The sequence below is a fragment of the Heteronotia binoei genome, chromosome 12 (genome assembly GCF_032191835.1).
Source record: "Heteronotia binoei isolate CCM8104 ecotype False Entrance Well chromosome 12, APGP_CSIRO_Hbin_v1, whole genome shotgun sequence".
Classification (NCBI taxonomy): domain Eukaryota; kingdom Metazoa; phylum Chordata; class Lepidosauria; order Squamata; family Gekkonidae; genus Heteronotia; species Heteronotia binoei.
The window spans coordinates 43,648,695-43,673,486 of NC_083234.1; the positions used below are offsets into that span (position 1 = coordinate 43,648,695).

Below are 24,792 nucleotides of genomic sequence, written 5' to 3' on the forward strand. Positions count from 1 at the left end.
CCCCTTGCAGCAAGGATGGGATAAAAATATATCAATAATGTGGCACTTAATGCTCAGCTAACCATTCTGTAGATCATGCATGAACATACCTGCTGGCTGCTCTGCCATATTCATGCCATTCATAGGAATATTCAGGTGGACAGCTGTGTTGGTCTGAAGCAGGAGAACAAAGTTGGAGTCCAGTAGCACCTTTAAGACCAACATAGTTTTATTCAGAATGTAAGCTTTCCTATGCATGCATACTTCATCAGATCAGACATATGCCTGCATAGGAAAGCTTACATTCTGAATAAAACTATGTTGGTCTTAAAGGTGCTACTGGACTCCAACTTTGTTCTACTGATTCATGGGAAGAGAGAGCTGAATTTTGCTCCGGGGTGTGTGTGTGTGTTAGGGTTCGTTTTCATTTTAATGTTTTGCCTCCGTATATTTTTCATGCAAAATCTTTCAAGGGCTGGCTCATTTTTGTTTGCTCATGCCAGATTCCCACTGTTCCAGGCGGCTGTTTTTGGAAACGTACTCCCCCTCCCCTCCCCGTGCGCCCGACTTAAGATCAAGGGAGCCACCCTTGTGCCCGCAGAGCACGGTGGGCTCGCCCTTTCCCGGCCCCTCTTGGCCGCGGCCCTCCAAGCCGCCCTCTATAAAAGAGGCCCTCCGCCTGCCGGGCTGGACTTGCTGGCCCCGAGGATGCCCGAGGAGAAGGAGGCTGCGGGAGCTGCAGCGGCGCCTCATTAGCGCCTCCGCCCGCCCATCCTCCACGTGCGCCCGGACGACGACCATGGCTGCAGCAGCCCGCGGGCCAGCCCTACTGCTCCGTATGCTGCTCCTGCTGGTGTTGGCCCTCTCGGCCGTGCCGTCTGCTCTGGGACTGCCTTGCCCGGCGGCTTGCGACCGGACGCGCTGCCCTCCGCGCTCGCCCCAAGCCTGCGCCGCCGTCGGGGGCCTTTTCCAACCCGATCGCTGCGGTTGCTGCTGGGAGTGCGCGCCCGGGGAGGGCCAGGCGTGTGGCCCCGGCGGCCTCTGCGCTCACGGCCTCTTCTGCCAGAAGTCCTCTGGGTCGGGGAGCCGGCAACGGGGCACCTGCTCGTGCGCCGAGTCCACCCTGCCGGTCTGTGGCAGCGACGGCCGGACCTATCGCAGCCTCTGCCTCCTGCGGGCGGAGAACCAGCAAAGGCGCCTTCGGAACCAGCAGGCTGTCATCGCTGTGCAGAAGGGTAGCTGCGGAGAAAAAAGTGAGGGAAACATTTCCGGTGAGGTAGTGAGCCTCCCGAGTAGGACTGGGGAGACCTGGGTTCCAATCCCCAGTCTGCCCTGTAAGGTTGTCTGGGAGACCAGGCTGGCCCAGGGTTGCCTAGATGGGTAGAGGGCGGGACTAAAGTAGGTAAAACTGCCCAGCATAGGTCAAACAGATGAGAAGAAGATGCCTGGTATTTAAAGACAATTTTCTTCTGTTCAAATGCCATAGGAATTGTCGAGTCCAGTTTTGAATAATGAACTGGGTGAAAGTTGAAGGGTTAACATCCCCTCCTTCCCTGAACAAACTATTAGGCTTTTATTTATAATTGCATCTTATGGTGGAACAAGACCTGGCATCTCTAGCTAGGCTGTTTGAGCCAACCAAGCATACCAGGTAAAGGCTGTTTCAGACATGTGTCTAAATCAGCTGAGTAACTGCAGCAGCAAAGGTGTGAATGAACTACTGCAGATGATCCAGATGAGTAGTCATATTAGTCTGTCTGTAGCAGCACAAAAGAGCAAGAGTCCAGTACACCTTAAAAGACTAACAATTCAAGGCACAGTATGAGCATTTGTGAGTCATTGCTGTATCTGAAGTGAGCAATGACTCATAAAAACTCATACTCTGCCACACATTTTATTAGTCTTTAAGATGCTGCTGGTCTCTTGCTCTTTTCTAGTACTGCAGGTGACTTTCATGACATCCCAGCTACATTTGAAGCTGCCTTATACTGAATCAGACCCTCGGTCCATCAAAGTCAGTATTGTCTACTCAGACTGGCAGCAGCTACCTTCTCAGTGTCTGTTTATGTATTCTTATCAGGCACACAGGTGATTCAAGCTACCTGAAGCTGGTTCCTGTAACTAGTTTATTATTTAAAGTTCCTGGTTTGTTATTCTTCAGTACAATGAGGATTTCAAAGTAGTGTGCAACCAAGAATTACATACATTGCATTGCTAAGTAGATGAAGAATAACAGGGAAGTGATGCTGTACTCCCAAACAGGCTTCAGACAATCCCAGCTCGTGTGAGTCCAGAATCTGGAGACTGTACTTTATGACATGCTATAGAGGGGTGCCTGGTGCAAAGCTTAGATTTTTGATTAAAGCACACTGAAGCAAAATTACTATTGCAATCCTGTGCTCCTCATTGCTTGGTAGTTGAAGAATAAGGCTTTGTGGATGCTGTACTCTCAAAACGGTTTTCAGCCACTCTTACTCATGCACCTCTGGAATCAAGATCTGGTATCCTGCAAGGTGCTATAAATTGTTCCCTGGTCCAAAGCCTAATTTTGTAAGCAAAGTTCTCCATTGTGGGGTGGCCCAGGAGTTCTGTTGGATTGTATTGCTAAGCAGTAGAACAGTGAAGATCTGAGGATGTTTTGATGAGCTTTGCTCAAAACCTGTCTTTGGGCCAAGCTCCACTCCATGGCACTTTGCAGAGCACAGTCTCCATATTCTGAGCCTGTATGAGTTGGGGTCACTCCAAGCTTATTTTGGAATGCAGAGCTGTTTTAAATATTATCACTAGTTGTAGTTGGATTAGAGAATGAGAACTGAAAATAGGGCCCGAAGAACCAACTTCATCCAAATGATCTATATGCAGATGTGAGCCTTGCAGCTGTCAGCGGAATTATGAAGCAATTTCACTGCACAGCTAAATTCTGAGATAGAAACTGACTTGGATATATAAATTTGGGGAAGTCTTTCTTTCTGGGGTTCATGAAAGTGTATGAATGGCTTTTCTGAATGTTCTAAAAAGGAAGGAAACTGTTAAATCAACAGCTAAATTACTGACAGCACAGTTAGTAGCTAAGCATTGATATCAAACCTTCAGGCTAGTTAAGGTCATCACATTTGCAAAACCTCAGATCTTAATTAACCACCAGCAGAAAAGAATGTGCCACTTACAGTGCAATCCAAAGGAGAGTTATACCCTTCTAAGTCTGTTGAAGTAAGTGGGCTTAGTAGGGGTATAACTCTGCTTTGGAGTGCACAATTGGTTTTAAAATTTATGCAAGGCGCAAACTGGGCACAGGAGGTCTGTGGCTGAATTTCATGAAGTTTTGATTTTTACATCGGTGCCACTGCTGAGGGGCTGCAAATTACAGTGGCATCCCCCTACCCATCCTTTTTATTTAACCTCCCATCACAGCTGCTATTGCCAACTGGAATAAATGAGTTGTAGGATTTTGATCCAGGAAGAAAGAACCCAGGGAAAACATTTGGGGAGATTTTGATTAATTTATGGGGAGGGGAAAGCCAGGAGAACACTGTTCTGTTTTTTGTTTGCAGTGCCTCCACCCCCAATGTCTGCTTTTAAGTTCAAACCATTATGTTTTCAAATGACTAACAAAACTGACTTGAAATTACCGAGCTAGGCATTTCAGCTTCCACCTTCATCAGAAATACAAGTGGATTTCAGACCAGGCCATTGCACTAGAGGCCACACTGGAGATCTTTAAGTGGTTTCCCCAGACCTGTAAGTTAGCTGCAGAAAGTACTTGTGAGGGGGGGGGGTCTGATATCGGTCAGGCTGCAGCACTATGAAATGAAGAGTATTAACTCCCACCTCATGTTATTTTCCTGACTGCAAAGCTGGGTTTTTAAGGCAAGGATGAGATATTTCTGGAGAAATTAGGGTTAAAGAGTTAACACCCCCACCCATCAAGCTCCCAAACAGATTGGTTCCCTCCATTTGAAGGCATATATGGGCTTCCATTCATAAATCTGCAGTATCATTTGTAGTTTGACCAATAAGGCAAAAGTAAAAGTTTCATTAACTAAAGTCAGACATTTCTTTACATATGAACTTTCATCCTACTAAGATCCAGAACTTGTTTGAGTGCAACATTTTTGTTGCTTTTTATTTTATTCTTTATTTGTAACATTTCTGTGGTGCCTTTCAACCCAACTCAGGGTCCTCAAGGTGACAAACATCAAAACACTTCAAGTACTACAACATTTTGAAATCATTTATATGTCTGTATCTTGTATAAAATCACACATTTTTCTTTCAGTAGAGGTTGTCATTTGTCCATATATATAACTGATATAAAATGATCAAGTGACATATCTGAAGGTGTCCATGGACTTAATTTGAAAGCATTCAATATGCTCATTTGAAATGATGATGTTAGTTTGCAATGCATTTTGGTCACTCAGATGAAGTTATAATAATAATATTACTTCCAGGGCTCAGAGGACTTCATATATATCATTACCATAGCAATCCTTACAACAACCTTTCAAAGTAGGACACTGTCACCATCCCTATTCTGTAGGTGAGGAAGAAAGCATGACTTGCCCAGGGCCACTTATGGAGTCTGTGGCTGAGCTGAGATTTTAACTGGCAACCTCCCAGATCACAACTGACAGTGCCATCCAAAGCAGAGTTACACCCTTCTAAGCCCAATTACTCCAGTGGACTTAGAAGGGTGTAGCTCTGTTCAGGATCACCTTGGCATTCTGTTCATCATTGTGTCATACCTGCTCCATGTCAGGTGAGTGATTCCAGTATCCTGGGTCTTTCAGGTGCTGTGGATACCAATAGCCTGCGCTACAAGTTCAACTTCATTGCTGATGTGGTTGAGAAGATTGCTCCGGCAGTTGTGCACTTGGAACTCTTCCGCAGGTAACGGAAGGGCTGCCTTGCTAGATTGCGCTCTCCATCTACCTGGCTTTTCACTACCCAACTTTTCCATTTACTGTAATTTGTCTTGTCCTTCTCTGACTTCTCCAGCAGTGGCTGCACTTGTTCTAGCTATGCTGGTGCTAAGCCACTGGAACAATGAAGGGCAGGCCAGAAATGGCCATGATGGTGTCCTGACTGCGTTTGTCTTAAATACCCTTTGAAGGTCATGAAGAAGCAGCCATAGGGCTGCAGTGTTCTGTTTTCTGGGCTGGAAATTGCATTGCAGCACTATAGCAGCTCCTGTAGTGCTTCAGTGGGCTCTGCTCTTTTCAAGGGAGAGGAGGTAAGCAGAGAGATGACTAATTTCCATCTCTCTCATTTCAATCTCTCTAAAAGGCAGCATTTTAGAATTGGGAATACTTATTTAAGTGAGAGGTATCTCACCATTAGACGAGCACTGTGGCACAGAGTGGAAAACTGCAGTACTGCACTCCAACCTCTACTCACACAACCTGAGTTCAATCCCATGGAAGCTGGGTTCAGGTGGCCGGCTCAAGGTTCACTCAGCCTTACATCTTTTCGAGGTTGGTAAAACAAGAACCCAGCTTGCTGGGAGTAAAGTGTAGATGGCTGGGGAAGGCAATAACAAACCACCCCATAACAAAAAGTCTGCCAAGAAAACGTCATGATGTGACATCACCCTATGGGTTAGTAATGACTCAGTGCTTGCACAGGTTGCACCTTTACCCCCCATTAAAAGGTATCTTCATCAGTAAGTTGTGTGGATTTTAATCAGCTAATGATTAGGTTCAATTGACATAGATCTACATTTGAATAAAACCAAAAACATTGAAGAAAGCATGCATTGCCTTTTGAAGATTTCACATATGTATTGCAGCGCACAACATTGTATGGACTCATGCTGTGTGATCCACATTAGGTCCCAATGAGAAAGGCAGGCTATAAATAATGTAAATAAATAAAATTTTAGAAAAGGCCTCCTGTGTGTGAGAGAAAGGACAGTTATCATCTGAAGTTCTGGGATAACTCCCCCCCCCCTTTATTTCTGTCAGTACTTATATCAGCCTCTTAGGCTGCCTGCTTTTTAAATACACCACCTGTATTCTCATCTATATATTCATGTTTCTCAGTTTCCTTTAAACAAGTATTTTAAAAACTTCTTTGGAAGTTGAATGGGAGGTTACTGGTGATATCACAGGAGTGCCAGCCAGTCAGCAACTTTCTTCCGCATTCAAGATGAACTAGTCTGAAAAGCTGCAGGACATTTTCTATCTCAAAAACTGAGAGAGGCACATTTGAACCGCAGTGAGTTTGAGAGTGCTTCCTAACTGCCATTGTTCCTCTGCAAGTATTACCTCTTTCTTTACTTGTTAAGGCCTTGACTTAAACAATAAAGTTGGCAATGATGGAAAAAATGTCTGTGATCCTGGGACAGGTTGCCTTACTCAAACAAAGAGGTCCTGGTGTCCAGTGGTTCGGGCTTCATTGTGTCCGAGGATGGTCTGATCATCACCAATGCCCACGTTCTCACTAACAAGCACAGAATCCAAGTGGAGCTCAAGAGTGGCCACCAGTTTGATGCCAAAGTCCGAGATGTCGATCACAAGCTGGACATTGCCCTGATAAAAATAAACACCAATGTGAGTACAACCTTTCTTCCTGAATGGGGCCATGGACTTCTAGAGGCACAAATTCTGCTGCCTTGGCCTTTTTGCTGGCATAGGTGGGGTGGGGGCAAAATTTAGCCCACAAGTTTCGAGCTGCTGAGACTGAAGTTGTGAGAAGTTACAGACTTAGTGCAAACGACATGTTGGAACCAATGTTCCCTCTAAGCTGCAGCTTCTTGTGGAAAAAAATTCTACTTTGTGAGCTACTGGCATTAAAGTTGTGAGCTACTGCTAATGCTCCAGGGCTATTTTTCCTGAGCTAAGACAAAAATGTGTGAGCTAGAGGCTAAAAATCTGTGAGCTGGTTCACGCTAACTCAGCTTAGAGGGAACACTGGTTGGAACCCAGAGTTCCCCCCACTCATTATCTGCCACAAATTCAGGTCTGTGTGGGAGAATCTCTTGGGTATTTTGGGGGGGGGGGGGGCGGGGAACTTTAGGGAAATTTTCAGCATTGTTGGTATTCCATAGACTCATATCACTTTGGAAGAAAAAATGTATATCGAGGTCACGTGCCTTGGTTTGTGTAGGGATATTTTTATGTCTGAATCTTGGATTTCCAGACGGAAGCAGACATTTTAGTGTTTAAGGAGAAGAATTCATATCTGTTAGATGAGATTTCAGTTTGAGGAGAAAATGTTGGAAAAGAATAGGAAAGTACTGTTATGGGTGTGGGAAGATAATAGCAGTACTTAGCTGGGGGGGGGGGGTGTCAAATTAAGCACAACCAGAAGGTCTCATCTAGTCTGTTATGGACATCTCTGGTGGTTGTACAGTGGCAGCTTTAGACTTTGTGGGAAACTGTCTATTTTAAAGCAGTTTATATTCTACCAACTATATTTTGCCTTGAGCCTCAAGATGTCTTGGGTTCACCCTGCCCTGTAGCTCCAGTTATCTCATGCCTAATGTTTAGTCACTTTCAATTAAGTCCATAACATTTTTACTAGCTTATAAGAGTCAATTTTTAGCCTGTACCAAACAGTTTTTTCTAAAGTGTAATTGCTCACTCACCTGGAGGAAATTCTGTATTGCCACAGGAGACAAGGCAAGTTTACAAGCTTAAGTGTTTCCATTACTGTGTAGATGGTTCTCCCAGTTCTCCTGTTGGGCAGATCCTCTGACCTTCGGCCTGGGGAATTCGTGGTGGCTCTGGGTAGCCCTTTCTCCTTGCAAAACACCGTGACAACAGGAATTGTAAGCAGCACTCAGAGAGATGGCAGAGAGCTTGGACTGAAGGACTCTGATATGGAATACATTCAGACAGATGCCATAATCAATGTAAGAGACTCCTCTGGGGAACTGATAGCAGCATTGCCACCACGCATGATAAAGAATTGGCTTTCCACACTTTTTCAAGCCCCACTATGAGAGTCTGATCCCTAAAGAAGCACACTTCTCCATCCCATTTTAATACCACCAAGCATGGCTTTTTGCATGGCTTCACCAGAGATAGAGGGATCAGACTTCTACATCCCAGCTCTCAGGAAACAAAGGAATGCAAAAAATAGGACTTTGCCCACTTACAAGAGAACTTTGACCTCTGTAGCCTGGAAAATCTGTATTTCTATGCACAGGCAAGTCTGCTTCCTCATTTGATGGGAAATGGGCAACCTACCCACCTGCATACATATGTTTCCATGAGTGCATTGGAACTTATGTGAGGTTTTGGGTGGGAGTGAATGACTACAGAAAACAAAGGTGATTTGTCAACTTATGCTCCTATGTTGCTATGAACTTTCTCAAAATGCTTATTTAAATAATTTTGTGCTGCCAAATCACTTGACTTGTGGTGACCTCAGGACCATGAGGTTTTCCTGGCAAGAGATAAGCAGAGGTGTTTGCCATTTCTTCCTCTGCATAGCAACCCCAGTCTTGCTTGGTGGTATCCCATTCAAATGCTAACCAAGGCCAACCCTGTTTACCTTCCAAGCTCTGATTAGATCCAGAAAGGCTGGTCTATCAGTTTACTGAGGCCCTTTTAGACACAGATTAAGGGGCTGTAAACTGTCTGCAAATATTCTGTTTCCCACGAATTTTGTCTGAAGAAATGGATCATGGATAATGAACTTTCTTTTCAATTCTCTTCTCTTCCAGTATGGAAACTCTGGAGGGCCCTTGGTGAATTTGGTAAGACTTGCTGCTGCTCTTCCTTGCCTCTAAATTTTGTCTAAGTTGATGGAAGATTTACCAGAGTTGTGCTTGTATCATAAACTGTCATCACTTTTAATGATGTGTTCCTTATTTCTGAGTACGCAAGAGAGATCCCATCTTTCTATCTCCAAATTCGGCCCAACTGATTTCCAAACTAATCCCATCGATTAGATTCCCCAAGAATGATGCGTGCAGAGCTTTGATCAGTTTGCTCTTTGTGGGAAGAACACTCAGGTTGTAGACCCTCCTTCACCAGCAGTAGTACCATGTCAAGATTAAATATAACAAGGCTATAGCAGTGATGGGTAGGAAAAAGTTTTAAAAACTGAGAAAGGTAATCTCCCCTCCCTCCATACCTCTGATATGGTTGTAGAGAAAACTTTTCTTCATCCAAGATACCTGTTAATAAGATAGCAAAGAGCTTGGGCTTAAATACAGCAGCTGTTTTGGTCCATTATCCAAACAATGTTTGGGTTATAATAATACAGCTTTTATTTGAACAAAAATATAGCATTGAGAATATTTCATTGAAAGTTTTAAGCAGAGTATTTTCCTTTATTTCTAGATATTGGTATTTCAGTGCTTTTTCTGTTTATGACTGCCATTGCTTTGGTTTGTTGTCCTCCCCTCCTCATAATGTAATGGTGCTCCTTCCTGACTCCCACATCTCTGGTGAGAGGTTTGTTACTATGTACTTCTTGAATGTGGGTGGATGTTCAAGTAATGTCACCCCCTGCTCAATTTTGCCAAGTTGTATCCACCTGAGTGCCTCTAGTTTAATCACAACTGTTTGACCTTCCCAATAGGATGGAGAAGTCATTGGAATGAACACATTGAAGGTAACAGCTGGCATTTCCTTTGCCATTCCCTCAGATCGAATCCGCCAGTTCCTAGAAGAGTCTCACAATCGGCAAGTGAAAGGTAAGTGTATTAGGAAAATTCATTGGTAAAAAGGTCTTGATTTTCTGAGGTAAATTTCACACATGGTACCTCAGCTTATAGGCAGAGTGTGGCATGTTGGGAATGAACCATGGCCTGTTGGGTCACATGCAATATAAAGTAGGCCATACATAAGTAGATACTGTTCATGCCATCCAGATCCAAAAAGGGGCAGGCTGGCCTTTTAACTTACCAGGAAAGTTCCTGGGCAAGCCACAGCAGTAGTGAGTTGCTGGCAGCCAAAACCAGATGTAGCCTCAGTATTGCTGGCTGCAACCCAGTAGGTGCTTATATTGAACCCAGCCATTGACTCTTATACTTCTGACAGAATCTTACTCTGGAGGGCTTTTGTTGAGTTTCTGATCTAGTTGCTGGACTAAAGTTTCTTGCTGATAGCTTTTCTTTGGCAAGCAGTTAAATCATAAGCAGATTTGGACTTACTTTTGGAGGGATGGAGATAATACACACTTCTAAAATACTTATATTTACGTGTGTGTGTTTAGTGGACATATTGGGCAATGTGGTCTTGCTCGCAGAGCTTTCTACAAACATATAGGCTTTGTTCGCATAGGATGGGGGATAAGTTTTGATTTTGGCCTGTACATTTTATTTGACTTTGTAATAATGCGTTTGATCCTCTGTCTCCTTAGGGAAGATTAGACCCAAGAAAAAGTACTTGGGACTCCGCATGCTTCCTCTCACTTTCAAGTAAGTTCTTTACCCCTCAGTTTCTCTCCTCCTCTGGCTATCTCTTGCTTTAAAGTTTATTTCTCAAATTTATATCCTGCCCTCCCCCCAAAGCAGGCTCAGTTTACTTGTTAGAATTATGATCTGAGAATTGCAACCACTTTGTGGTTACCTGATTGTAACTTTGATGGAAATGTGTCAAGCTCATTTATTTAGGGTGATCTGAACTTGATCAAAGTCCTAAAAACAGAAATATGAATTTAACCTTTAGCTATAATGTTTTACTATGATTAATTTATTAAAAAATCTCCAGATTCAATCCAACTTGCATGCCAATTTATCAATAGATTCTTTGGTTGTGGTGTCTGCTGCCTCTTTTGGATGGATCATTTCATTCTTATCAGAGGGATGTTTCAAGTAGGTAGCCACAGAACAAAGTTTGAGTCTAGTGGCACCTTTAAGACCAATAAAGTTTAATTCTGGGTATAAGCCTTTATGTGAATTCAGTTCTTCAGTGTATCTGAAGAAGTGTTTATGCACATGAAAGCATATACCCAGAATTAGACTTCGTTGGTCTTAAAGGTGCCACTAGACTCAAACTTTGTTCGGAGGGATGTTGACAAGAGTTCTAGGGTTCAGTGGGAGCTACTGCCTGTAGTTTGAACCCTTGCCTATCATGGTTTGTGAAATCTTGCAAGGAGTCGCTACATGTGTACTATATTATGGAGAACTGTGAACTTCTCAATGGTCAGAGGCTTTCCCCTAAATAAGCTTTATAGGAAAAGCTTTCTTTGGATGCTCAAGTGTTGGCTAGTTACAGGCCAGACTCTTTCTCATTTTGGCAAAATTATTGGACCAGGTAGTGGTTAAGCAGTTACAGAAATATCTGGATGATATATATCTGCCTTTGACTTGTTTCAGTCTGACCTCATGGATTCAGGCAATATAGTTGATGCAAAATTTGGCAGCCTGTCTGTTTTGGGGGGAGGCCTCAGAGATCATATCACACCTATTTTGCAGTCCTTATAGTGGTTGCCTTCTGTTTTTAAGTCCAAAGTGCTGATGGCACCAGCATCTGTAAAGACTTTCATGGCCCATGTCAACTTCACTCACTACAACAGCACCTGTTGGTTATCCTCAGTCCCTGTGAGGGTTTCTGCCAGCTCATGGGCTTTCTCTGTGGTCATTTCTTAGCCCTGCGGAAGAACCCAGATCTCTTGCTGGCTTCTGCAATCTATTCACTTGTAAGGGCAGGGATCTCTTGTGGATATTGAAGTTTCTGCTGGCAGTTAGGAGTAAGGAAGCTTAACATACATTTTCTCAAAAGACAGAACAATTCTTAAGTGAAGGCAGATAAAATGGGCTTGGAGGAAATGTACCAATTGGGAAGTGTTGCCACTCAAGAGAAATGATGCTTTACACCTTCAAAAGACCTTTTGAAAAAGGAAATTGCCAGAAGATGGGCCTCCTCAGAGACCAATCACCACTGCCCTTTTTTAGGTTCCAGGACAAAGGCAGTCCATATGATGTCTCAGCTGTACTGCATAGCACCTTTTGCTGCCAGATGTCCTCTGGTGGAATTAAAAGCCCTAAGGATACACAACACACACACTCTTCCATTCCCAGTTATAGTTTCTGCTGGCATGGTGGAGTCTTTCAGTACAGGCTGTTTTCGATCCAGGCCTTAGGCTCACTCGATGTCCACACTTTGCTACTTAGGGTGGACTTCTGTTAACAATGCTCGAGGTATCTTTGTTAATGTAGGGTTCTAGATGGCCCGGTTGAGCGTTCTGTTTTTTCTTCTCAGTCTTATCCGTGAGCTGAAGCGGAGAGATAGGGATTTCCCAGACCTGAGCTCTGGGGTCTATGTCTATGAAGTGATTCCAGGAACAGCTGCTGCAAGGTAAAATACAACACATTACTTGGGGTGGGACAGAAAGCAGAAAAAAGAATCAGTCTTGCTTCTCAGAATATGCCTTAAACTTGAAAGTACCTCTTTCTCAATCTGATAACAATGTACCCACTCTGTTACCTGAGTCTCCCCACAAAGGATAATCTTGGGTGGCTTGAACACTTTCAAACTGAGAAGAGCAGAACTGAATCATAGGGGCACTTTTCAGCTGTAAATGCTCTGGTTTTTTCTTCTCTTCTCTGTCCTCTGTATTCATTTAAAGTGCTGACAAACTTATTGAAATGGTAGTGAACTAATTGAATAAGGGATAGTCCAGTGTGCCAGTTAACATCAATAAATGGTGAACATGTTTATTGTTTAGAAACAGCTAGCTTTACATAGCTCTGCCTTCAAACTTGTGATTCTTTACCAGCTCTTACAGGACGGGGGGTGGGTGGGGTACATAATAGGTAGTGGGTAGTGACTTAATTCACCCATGAGCTCATGCAGATAACTACTTAATGATCTGGCTGCAAATTAGATCCTTTATATCCATATATTCTCAAAGGACAAAAGAAAAAAGTTGATCTTGTACATGCACCCTGATTTTGAACCAACCAATCATGACATGACTTTTGGCTAAAAATCTTAGCTAACTGAAATCTTTGTACTGGATGGAAATTTTAAGTGCGTGCTTGAGACTTGTAAGGGAGTCAAAGATAAAGGAATCATCAAGTTGGAAGGGGACATACATATCCAGCCAGTACCTTTCCACCTTATTGTGAGTCCTGTCCTCTGCTGCCAACAGGAACAGTTCCCTGACCTTCTCTAAGTGTGACAGACTTTCAAATACTCATCTAGCAATCATGTCCCTCCTCTAGACTGAACATTCCCAAGTCCCTCCGCCTTTCATTATAGGGCTTAGTTTCCAGGCCCCTGATCATCTTTGCCAGCTCCTTTGCTCCTGCTCCATTCTGCCCACTTCCTTTTTAAAGTGAGGCCTCCAAAAGTGCTCACAGTACTCTAGATGCAGTCTAATGGGAGTATAACATCTTGTGATTTGGATGTTATGCTTCCGCTGATACACCCCAACATCACATTAACTTTTTTTGTCATTGTATCACATTGACTGGTCATATTTAGCTTACAGTCCACCCATATTCACACACACTGCAACCCTGTAATGCAGGGATGGCCAACGGTTGCTCTCCAGATGTTTTTGCCTACAACTCCCATCAGCCCCAGCCATTGGCGATGCTGGCTGGGGTTGATGGGAGTTGTAGGCAAAAACATCTGGAGAGCTACCGTTGGCCACCCCTGCAATGTAATGCATCCCCCATCCACTGTGTGTACTTCTCATTTTTGTTACCCAGATGTAGAACTCTGCACTTATCCTTGTTGAACTGCAGCTTGTCACATCTTCCCACTTTTTGTTTATTCAGATTTCATTCTCTGTCTTCCAGGGTGCTTGTTACTCCTCCCAGTTTGGTGTAATCTGCAAATGAGTAGTCCCTCCACCCCCTTCTCCAGATAATTTATTTATTTATTTACATTATATTTATATCCTGCCCATTCTATACAGACTCAAGGCGGCTAACAGCATAAAGTAGACAGTAAACAAAACAATAAAACAATCAGAGGAGTCCTGTGACAATCACAATTATAGGAATCCTGTGGCACCCCACTGGACACCTCTTTCCAACTAGATAAAATGCCACTGACAAGTACTCTCTGGGTGCAGGCCCCAGTTTCTTATCCACCTAACTTAAGAGTCCAGTCCGCAGTCTTTCAATTTACCCATCAGAACATCATGGAGAACTTGTCAAAAGCTTTACTGAAATCCAGGTAAACAAGCATTCCCATAATCCGGAAAGCTCATCACTCAGAAGGAAACAAGATTGGTCTGGCCAGTCCTGTTAGGGGCAAATCTGTGCTGACTTCCCCAGATCACAAAGTTGTCCTTCAGTTGCTCACAGACTGACCCCCTTAAAATCTTCTCCAGTATCTTTCCTGGGGCAGAGGTCAGACTTAGTGGCCTATAGTTTCTTGGGTCATTTTTTTTTACTTTTTATGAAGATTTGGATAACGTTCAGTCTCTTCCAGTCCTGTGGCACATCTTACGCTCTCCAAGAGATCTTGAAGATAACGGATAAAGGCTCTGCAAGCTCTCTAGAAAGCTCTTTTGAGTGCTCCCACATGCATAGCATTTGGCCCAAGGGATCTGTGTACAGCCAAACACATCTCAACAACCTCTGCCTGTGTCAACCAACAGTGCTTTGCCTAATCTCATCTCTAGATAAACCTGCTCTCTTACTTCAGGGGAAAAATGAGTCAAAATAGGCACTGAGTCTTTTTGCTTTCTCTGTCCTGTCAGTTTCTCCATTTTCACTCAGTGGTGGGACTACTGCTTCTACCTTGTTTGCTCCTTGCACAACTGAAGTTTTTCTTGTTGTATCAAGCCTCCCTATTCAATCCCAGTTCACTTTGAGTTTTGGCCTGATAGCTGGCCTACAGTGCCTTGCAGCCCTCAGAAACTCTTTGTTAGAGGTACATTTTCCCCTCCACTTCTCAAACATTTTTTTTCTTTCTTAGTTCATCACGGAGTGCTCTGTTCATCCATTGCCTTCTTGGAACCTCCACAATCTTTCTGTCTTGTTGGAATAGTGATGGCTTGAGCTTGCAAGAATTCATTTTAGGAAATCTCTCTTCACTTGCTCCTTTCCCTTCAGCATTCTTGCCCACAGAATGATTCTCATCATGCCTCTGAGTTCATTAAAGTATGCCCTACTAAAATTTAACATACATGCCTGGCTACAAACCTCCTTGGTTCTGCACAGCAAAAGGAATTCCAGAAGGATATGGTCCCTACCCCCTATGGGTCCCTCCACATTCACCCCATCTACCAACTCTTACCTGTTCATTAATAATATGGCTGATCCCCATAGTTCCTTCACCATCTGAAAAAAGTTGTCAGCCAGGCACAGCAGGAAGTTGTGTGACTTTGGACACGTAATAATTTATCTCTCAGTACAAATCAGGGAAGTTGAAGTCACCCATAACTACAAGGTCATGTTGCTTGGAAGCAGAAGCTGCCACAAGATGGATTTTTCAGAATAATTTTTTGCCCCCATTAATCTAAGGCTTTCTTACATTAGCAGCAGCAAACTCCACTTCCAATTAAAATGTCAGGAACAAAACACAAAATAAGATGCTGTCTCTTGAGCTTTGTGAGTGGACTAAGTATGGCTGCTCAGTATCTTCAGCATTTGGAGTCAAAAGAAGCAGTCTGGATCCCAAAAATTCACTCTGCTGCTGGTGGTGATGCCTTCTGTCTTTCAGTAGGAACAGTTCTTCTGGTTGCAGAACATACCTCATCTATTTGCCTGTTGGCTTCATTAAAACACAAATATACATAAGCCCTTGTAAACATTTGCTTTGAAGTGTGTTTACTAAGCTTCAGTAGCTGCTTTTGAACATATCCAATTCATCCTTCTAGCAGCAAAAGCATTAGAATAGAATTCAAATAGCATTAGTTGTCCTCTTCCATGAATATTACTCTCTTCCTAGTGGCACTGGGCAAAAGATTCATGTGATTTATGAAATAACAAGTACAGTATAAGACTAGGTGTACTCATGAAGAAACTGTAATGTGTATTATCTTGTGGACCATCTATCCTATTATGATAAATACTGGTGGCTTCACCTCTATAAAGAAAACCTAGACTGAAGTTGTATAACAAGCCCTAACCCACCCCCCAAGTGTCATGTCCTCTAGTGACACAGCTTTGTGCTTTTAAGGGGACAGGCTTCTTTGCAAGCTCAGAAACTAATATATGAGAACTTTGATAGGTAAGTAAGGATAACCCTTTGACTGTTGTAGTGGCTACTACTGGTAGATGATTAAGTAAAATTGCTGTGCAAATTTTAAAATCTCTGGTTTTGGGTTGCAGTGCTGGCCTCAGAGATGGTGATGTCATCATAGCAATTAATGGAAAAACTGTCACTTCAACCCGAGATGTATCAGATGCTGTGCAAAATACCAACACTCTGGCCATTGTGGTGCGGCGAGGAAATGAAGATGCCATCTTGACAGTGACTCCAGATGAAATTGATTAAAAGTTGCCCTTCTGCAGCAAAGGAATGTGTGAGATTTTAAATTACAGCCCAGCAACAAGAGCCATGGAGGGGAGGGGGATGACCATATGTACAAAGTGTGCATCAAGAATATGCAAGAAGCTAATTTCTTTTTAAAGTTCCTTCAATCCATATGAGACCAAATAGCAAAAAAACTACATTTCCATACAACTATATAAGTAGAAAGGAGCTGACGTTCACTGGTCCCATGTCCTCTCTCAAGGTGAGAGCCTCTGGACACAAACCCAACCCATAAGGGATTATGGGGTAGTCCAATATCCGTTTTATGAAGGGGATGCCAGGCATGGAACACTGCAGAGGAAGATTCATCAACTGCCAACGGTTGCCTGCAAGAGTAAAAAAACCCAAAAACGTTTAATGCAGATATGCTCAGATTGCCGGCCCTCCTCAAAGGAACCAGTAAAACCCTGGAGGCTCTAGCCCATCCATCTGCTTTCACGAATATTTCTTCCTAACCCCTGTGGCACACTCAGCCTCCTCCAGTTGGTACTTCACGGCAGCTTCTAATAATAAGCTTTGAATGCCAGCATTCCTCAGGCTATCCCAACAGGCCACTAACATGTTTTATAGCAGGACTTCTAAAGTATTATCTCAGATTCAAAGTTCAAGAGCCTAGACCTTCAGGAAAGATTTTTTGGAAAAAAAAAAACCTGCACTAGCTAAACACATTTGGTAGAATGGAAACAGATTTTAATCCTTAAGTAAGTACTCCTGCGGGCTACTCTCTTGTAACTTTCCCTCACACATGATGCTTACAGAAATAAAGTCTTTTTGCCAACAACAAACTGCTAATCCACAGCCTAGAATTGCTGGATTCTGCATTTGCTGATAATAACCATGTAAACATATTTGCAAGGTTCTACTACAAGCAAAGAGAGGCAAACTTAGGTGCTAATGAACCCAAGGCATGTGGGAGACTCTCTTAAAATGAGGCCAACACTGACGGTATAGTTTTGCTTCAGAAATACGAATTGCCTGCTCTCTCAAAACAGCTGAACAGAGGAACTCTCTGTTAGGCATACCTTTCTCAAGAAAACCTTCAGAGTTTTTGACAAGGATGCATTATGACAGAGTCTTTGGGGAGACCATACTGGATTTTTGTGGTTTTGCAAACACATTTGGGATCTGACTTTTACAAAGGAGTAGTCCTGATATAGGCAAGAAACAGCTGGTGTCCCATTCCCATAAGTAAAATTAGAGTATGAGGAAGGGATGCCACAGACTTCATGTTTCTACGTACCAGAGGGCAAAGTCCAGTGGCTGCATCACAAGCAAGGCAAGGGAGGTGGCTGTTTTCCCTTTACACCAGCTTTTAAGAAGGCAAAACTGGTGCAAAAGTCATGCTGCTTCTTCCTTCTATAAAACTACTATGCAAAACAAAGCAAGGCCCAGCTCCTTTCCTCCAGAGAGAAAAGAGCTGCTTTCACCTTTCAATAGACTTTTGAGACTTGAATTTTTAAGAGGAAGTGTGACCAGCTTCACTAAAGAATTCTAAACAGCAGTAAGTTTTGCAATATTAGCCTTAAGAAGAATACCCAGTCACTGGCTGCATGGTGGTTTTTAAAAAAAAAACATTCTTAGATGAACAGCAGAGCCAGCTAGGATTAAGCAGATTGCAGTATACCACAATTTCTATTTTAGTACTTCCCAGAATGCTACAGAGGAGTTAAGAATATAGAGCAATACAATACCTTTACTACAGTGGAAGTCCACTGAGTAGGCTTATTCTACAAAGGTAGAAATCCTCCCAATCTGTTTTGGCTAGGAAAAAGTACAGCTTCCATTCAAATGAGGTATGTACACCAGAATGAGCATTTCTGCTGCTAATTCCATTTGATGAGGCTCTATGGCAACCATTTCATTGTAAAAGGAGTACACCAATATCGTCTGTCTTCTTGCAACAGAGCAGAATTCAAGCATCACCTCTCCAGCAATGTCAAGTTAAGACTTCCCTCTTTATGTTCCTTTTTCAGCTGAAGTCCAGAGTTGCAAGTTTTCTGCTTTTCAATAAATAGTACACCAATTGCTCCCATCACTGGGCATCAGTCCTCCAGTGATAAGAAGAATTAAGTCCACAAACCACCAAATTCCCAGTCCTCCAAGAGTGAGAAGCTTCCCCACTGCTGTGCCTGTGTGCCCCAGGCAGAAACGATCCACTCCAAAGCAACCCAAGAAAAAGGAGTAGAGAAGAGTGGTTATAAAGTAGTGTCCAGTGTACCTATGATAGAGCAAAGTTAGAAAAAAGTTTATACCATAATTTAATTAACAGAAGAAGACTGGGATTATAAATGTCAAATTTAGCCTTCATTTTCATTCACAGTTCCCTCCAGTGCCACCAGAAATAAACTGTTAACATAGGATGTTTAAAGAATGAAGCTACAGGAATGGGCCTATATGTGGCACGCTCTGAACAATGGGGCTGTAGTGGTAATGTTTGTGCTTAAGTGTGAAAACAGCTAACACAGTCTTTAAGGACATACAGGCCATCTTCTCCCATATGTCCCCATACATTAGTTATAGGGACATATTCAGTTCAAGCTGTCACCTTCTGATTATTCCCTCCTCCCCAACTGAGATGGCCTGTTTGGCATCTACCAGAGCCCATTTCTTTTCAGTAGTGGCTCCCATCTTGCGGAACAGATGGAAGTAAGGAGGATATCCTCTTTAGCGGTGTGAGGGAAAGCACCCTAATTTCATGAAGGGTTAATGTGAATAACAGTAGGCCTGTTTCAGCTTGCAGGTGTTTGAAACTGGGCTTTATCTTAGACACTATCTGTATCTTTCAAGGCAGGATTCCAGAATGTGGTAATTGGCTAAATGTAAAAACCTGCATTCAGTAACCAGATGGGAGGGGGGAGCCAGAAGCACGTTGCATCATCTGCTGGAGACTCCAGCAAATGAGTGCCCTGATTGAATTCTGAAGACCACCTGATGCCAAAGGGCAAGAAACTATAATTGGGCCTTAGATAAGAATGACACAATGCCAACTTTTGCTCCCATGGGAGGGACGCAAAGCTTCTTGCCTAGACGCTACAGTTCTGAATGGTGCACCAGTTAATACCAGGTACTAAAGTGTTAGAAATGTTAGCCTTTATTGGTTTTTTGCTAGTTACTTCTAGAGACTGTGTTGCCTAATAGTATTTCCAATTTTATTGCTCAATAAAACTATGTGTGTATTTTAAAGGTTTTGGTTTTCTTGTGTGCACTTAATCCCAGGGACCCACAAGTTTGAGCACTGCTTGCTAGTTTGTGAGGCAGTGGTTCAGAGGCACCCAGCCTCGGTTCTTTGACAAACAGGTTTTAGAAAGTTTTATTTTCTAGGACTAAGGTTTTATTTTCTACAGACATTTTCTAAGAAGAGGGTATTAATGGGGCTTTATATTCTGGATGTTTTTTTTAGATTTGTAAGCTACCTTGAGCCACAAGGGAAAAACAATGTATGAATATTTAAATAAATAGCAAGACAAATTGGGAACAGTGGAAACAAGGATGCTGTGTTTCTCAGAAGGAAGGCACCTTAGACTGCAACAGTATTCTTCATCTCTCTTCGCTTCTTCCCTCCACCCCCAGTCATCAATGGAACTTTAGTTTCAGTGTTGCCAAAGGCATGAAATCCCCAAGAAAGGAAACTCACTTTATGCATGGTTTATTCCCTCGCAGAAAAGTCCGTGGGCCTGCACACTCGATGCCATCCAGTGCTTTGCAAGGGACCTGAGTGTGGCTTACATCACTATATGCTTGACCACCAAACTAAAGTCAAGAATAGTACATAGAATTCAAAATCTGTTCCAATTAAAGCATATATTTTCTTGTTGCCACAGAATGCATCTTACACTTTAAATGCGTGTGATAGGAGCATGTGATTGCCTCCCCACTTTAATAACCCCACATGACAAAATGGCATGACAACCCTGTTTGGACACACCTTAAGACACCCGTAGCCCAGTTCGTCTCGTGCACTTGTGTTTCCACCATGATCCATGGGATCCTCACATTCAATGAATTCCTCAGGTCTGCAATTAACCAAAAAGCAAGTTTAAATTTGAGAATAACATGCACTGTTCTCTGAAGTTATATCTCAGAAGCTGAAGTAAACTAACCTAGAAAACCATACATACCATGGAACCCATATTAGAGACAGTCTCTTTCTACCAGTTTGATTCAACAAACCAAGTCCTGCTTCAGTTACTATCTCTGTGCAATACACACATCTGCCACTGTGGCCCTGAAGCTGTGGAATCCCTTTTCTCAGTATCTGAGGAACTGTTCCTCTTTGATTGTTGCTAGAAGAGACGGAGAAGTCTTCTTTTTCCATCTGGCATTTGGGATGTTCCATTATAGGGATATCCCTGATTGGCTGATACATTAGCTAATTTGCTTTATTTTGCTTTTTTATTGGTTCCATGAATATAAATTTTAACTTTTTTGTTTTAAACATGCTGGGAAAAATGTACATTAAAAAAACAGATCTAAAAGCACAGCTATCACTCAATTCCCTACTTTATAGTCAATGTTCCTTAAAGCTATGGAGTCTTGTGAGCAGAAATTCTACTTTGTGAGCTACTTGCATTAAAGTTGTGAGCTACTAGCATTAAAGTTGTGAGTTACTGCATAAATTAGTTTGCTCTGGGGCCATTTTTTGTGAGCTAAGATAAAAATGTGTGAGCCAGACCCTAAAAAACTGTGAGCTAGCTCACACTAACTCAGCTTAGAGGGAACACTGTTCATAGTAAGTTTCCTGGCATCCCCATGTTCCTAGAAGGCAAGCACCATCTCAGCCCCTTTATAGTCCCAACTTCCTTAGTTTCCCATGTGGATTCCAAAATAGAACCCTCCCCCCATGCAACCATTCCCAGGTGATCACCCTTCCTCAGCATATGGATCATTTACATTGCCTTAGTTCAACACCCATCCCGAAATCTAGCAAGGATAATATTAACGCATCCTGAGTTATCAAGGATAATATTGACAGGCCTTGTGTGTTACAATTATTTTTTTCTTCCTTTATCCTCCCCATCTTCCTCCCTTCCCCAACTGCCCTCCCTTTTATGTCCACCGTAATTACACACATTTCATTCTCTTCTTACTAGGCCTTCTACGCTCATGTCTTCAGATTCTTTTTAAACTTTCACTAGAGCACCAGCCATCCCCTTTACACATCCCAATCATCTGCAATGCCTTCTCAAAGCCCAACAAGTGTCACTCCCTTTTGCACACCACTTATTTAGCACTCCTTCATACAAGTCAGGAATTAATACATCCTTACAGCAACATCAAACTGCTGAACAATTGTAATATTTCTGCTGCTACAGCCAGTAGTATACACAATAAGAAAATGAAATACTTTATGGCCAAAACTAATGCAGTAATATAAAATTATGCATGGCAAAGAGAAAGTGAATAGAAAAAATGTTTATCCTTAACATTGGAATTTGGGGAGGTGTCATCCTTTGAAACTAGCAGTAGATTCAAAAAAGGTAAAATAAAGTACTATTTTACACAACAGATGGTTGATAATTGGAACTTACTACTACAAGATAACATGGGGTCCCATGGCCTTCAACAGATTAAATGGGAGTTGGCCAGATTTATGGAGGATAGATCTATTGTTGGGTATTAGGGACAAAAAACATTGTCAGATACTGGGGTGAAGTCAGCAAGTGAGGGCTGCAGCAGAGGGTTCTGATTACAGGTTTCCCTGTGGCCAATGATACCAATGACAAAACTAATTAGACCGCTGGCGTCATCCAGTATGGCTACTTTTATGCTTTCCTGCAGGGATAAAGTATCATTGGTTTGAAAGCAAAACTCATTTTTGGCTGTTTGAGCACATCTCTGTAAAAACGGCTTGCCCCTGACCAGGGAGCACCCTTTCATACAGACCGTGCCTCCTCCCCTGCTCCAATATAAGCCCCAGGCATTTGCCAAAGGCGCACCTCTGTTGGCCCTTTCTTTTATCCCGATCCCTGTTCCTTTGGTCTCCTCTAGTTGTTCTACAAGAAGAAGAGCACCACAGATCTATATCCCGCCCTTCTCTCTGAATCAAGAGTCTCAGAGTGGCTTACAATCTCCTTTATCTTCTTCCCCCACAACAGACACCCTGTGAGGTAGGTGGAGCTGAGAGAGCTCTCACAGAAGCTGCCCTTTCAGGGACAACTGTGATAGCTATGGCTGACCCAAGGCCATTCCAGCAGCTGCAAGTGGAGGAGTGGGGAATCAAACCTAGTTCTCCCAGATAAGAGTCTGCGCACTTAACCAGTACACCAGGGGTGTCTAACAACTGGCCTGAGGGCCAAATCAGGCACCCGGAGGGCTCCTATCAGGTCCCCTGAGCAACTGACTCTTGTCTGCTTCCTTCTTCCTCTTACTTGCTTCCTTCTATAGCTCAACTTGCTCTGCAAGCCTTACTCAATTGCACATGAGCTACAGATTAAAACCTTTACTTTCTCCATTGGTTGAGACACATCCCCTTCCTGGTCCCTTGGGGAGGGAGGAAAAGAGCCAGAGCTTCCTTTGCCCAGTTCCCAAGATCCCATGGGAAAATACAAAGAAAGCACCTTTAAAACCAACAAGTGCTGATGTTTTAAGTTGTTTTTTTTTTTTAAGAAAAAACCTTTAGTCGTGTTTGTCTGTGTCCTTTAAAAGGTTTATGTCTCCGCTACCTAATCTTAAATAGGTACACACATGGCCCGGCCCACGAAGGTCTCATTTATGTCATATCCGGCCCTCATAACAAATGAGTTCGACATTCTTGCACCACACCAAACGGGCTCGCCCACCCTATGCAGACCACGCCCCCTTCGTTTCCCCCCCCCCCAGCCATTCAGTTGTTACTAAGCCAGACTCATGCCCTCACCCTTCACCCCCCCCCCCCGCCCCTTACAGGTGGTCGCAAAGGACGAGCGGCGCGTAGGGGCCCAGGTAGTCCCAGGTGGTTGGAAGAAGAGGAGGAGAGGGGAGGGGAGGGGGGTGGGGAGAGGGGATAGGGGGAGAGAGACTGCGGCTACTGCTGGTGTCTCCGCCGGCTGCTCCTGGCTGTGCGTTTGACTATCTGTAGCATTGTGTTGGTGGCTTCGAGAGACGCCCTGAAGCAAGAGCAAGTTGCCCAGCAGCAGCGCCGCCTGGCCGCACAGCAACACATAACAAACCGGCCCCCGGCCCGCCATGGCGGCTCTCGGGGCTCCAGGAGTCCCCTCAGACTCTGCTAGGCCCCACAAGGCGCTTCCCCTCAGCTCTCCTTCCACCAATAGAAAAGCAAATCTGACGCTCGGACTTCTAGCCAATGAGGACGAGGAAGTGCGCGAGCGGAAGTAGCCGAGGTAGGAAGCATAGATGTAAAATACAACTAGAGCGGCACCCATTTGAGCTTCCGTTACACGTTGGGAGGCGTAGTTTTCGAGCGCGCTCCTCGACAGCCTGAGGTTTCCTTGCAGCGAAAGGCGGTTTGGCTGCACATGTATTTAAACTGGAAAGTCTTTCTCCGCCCTGTGTTGGGTAGAGCTGGAAGTTAGTGGGATTTTCGTATAAGAGAAACGTTCATGTAAAGAAAGTACCGAAGTGGAGACTCACCCCGAGAAAGGGGACCAGCACCGGAGCGTTAGCCATCTCAAAGGGTGCTTTTTTGTCTCCTGCCCTGAAATGAAAGCCATTCGCAGCGTCATTTTAAAGGATTGTTAAAAACCCAGTTTTAATGCACGATGAGGCCCGAGTCTGAAAAGGATAAACAATTTAGAGGGGTGGTGAGAGGGAGAACACATCTACAATGAAACGCCTCATTTAATCTCCAATCAGGAGGAAAACAGCCCCCAGTCTACTTATATATAGCCATTGCCCTCTTGCTTGCCATGGTGACCGAGAGGACCCTCTGTATTCAGAGGCAGAATCCCAGAACCAGGAGACAACATCAGGGAAGGACTCAGCGTCTATGCCCTATCGGTACAACTGTGTGTGAGACAAGATGCTAGACTAGATGGACCACTGTTCTGATCTAGTAGGGCCCTTTTTATGCTCTTAAGGTTTCATTGTAACTAAATTACACTCTCACACACACCCCAACGAAAGTAAAGAGTTTATGTTTCTTCAGAGGTGGTTCTCATCATGTGTTAAGGATGTGGGATCAAAAATATGTAAAATGATACTGCAAGTGTTTTCATTCTGTGTGTTTTTTCTTGTGATAATTATTGTACTTGGAGACTGGAGGCTATACTCTGGCACAAACAGCATAATTTTATTGTTAAAGCCACAGGGTGAGGATTACACATGTTTTCAAAGGTATGTGTGGAAGTATTTTGATCAGTACTGCTCTTCAGTATGTCCTTGGTAGCCCCACCTTATGACATCATGAGGTCTCAGAATGTGGGATGCTGGGCACTTTAACTGTATGTGTGGGGACAGAGGAAGGCTGAGAGGTTTT

The 24,792-nt window shown here is 43.4% G+C and overlaps 2 protein-coding genes across 2 annotated transcripts; one reads left to right on the forward strand and one right to left on the reverse strand.

Annotated features, from left to right (window-relative positions):
* The first annotated feature begins 674 nt into the window (after positions 1–674).
* Positions 675–16,361, forward strand: HTRA4 (HtrA serine peptidase 4). Its single transcript, XM_060251729.1, has 9 exons — positions 675–1,232; positions 4,770–4,869; positions 6,326–6,530; positions 7,640–7,834; positions 8,651–8,683; positions 9,514–9,628; positions 10,297–10,354; positions 12,141–12,236; positions 16,175–16,361. Exons 1-9 carry the CDS (start codon positions 779–781, stop codon positions 16,338–16,340), a joined length of 1,422 nt encoding a protein of 473 aa, XP_060107712.1. The 5' UTR covers positions 675–778; the 3' UTR covers positions 16,341–16,361.
* Positions 16,362–17,992: 1,631 nt separating this feature from the next.
* Positions 17,993–23,624, reverse strand: TM2D2 (TM2 domain containing 2). Its single transcript, XM_060251730.1, is given in 5 exon segments — positions 17,993–18,597; positions 20,014–20,129; positions 20,305–20,392; positions 23,263–23,357; positions 23,360–23,624. Coding segments are annotated over 5 exon segments (699 nt in total). The 5' UTR covers positions 23,546–23,624; the 3' UTR covers positions 17,993–18,383.
* Positions 23,625–24,792: the final 1,168 nt, after the last annotated feature.

Excerpts from the sequence above, each read along its gene's own strand:
- HTRA4 (XM_060251729.1), top strand. The coding sequence starts at position 779 with ATGGCTGCAGCAGCCCGCGGGCCAGCCCTACTGCTCCGTATGCTGCTC. Across the intron at positions 4,870-6,325 it reads CACTTGGAACTCTTCCGCAG|GTTGCCTTACTCAAACAAAG; the intron begins GTAACGGAAGGG and ends ATCCTGGGACAG. Across the intron at positions 9,629-10,296 it reads TCACAATCGGCAAGTGAAAG|GGAAGATTAGACCCAAGAAA; the intron begins GTAAGTGTATTA and ends CTGTCTCCTTAG.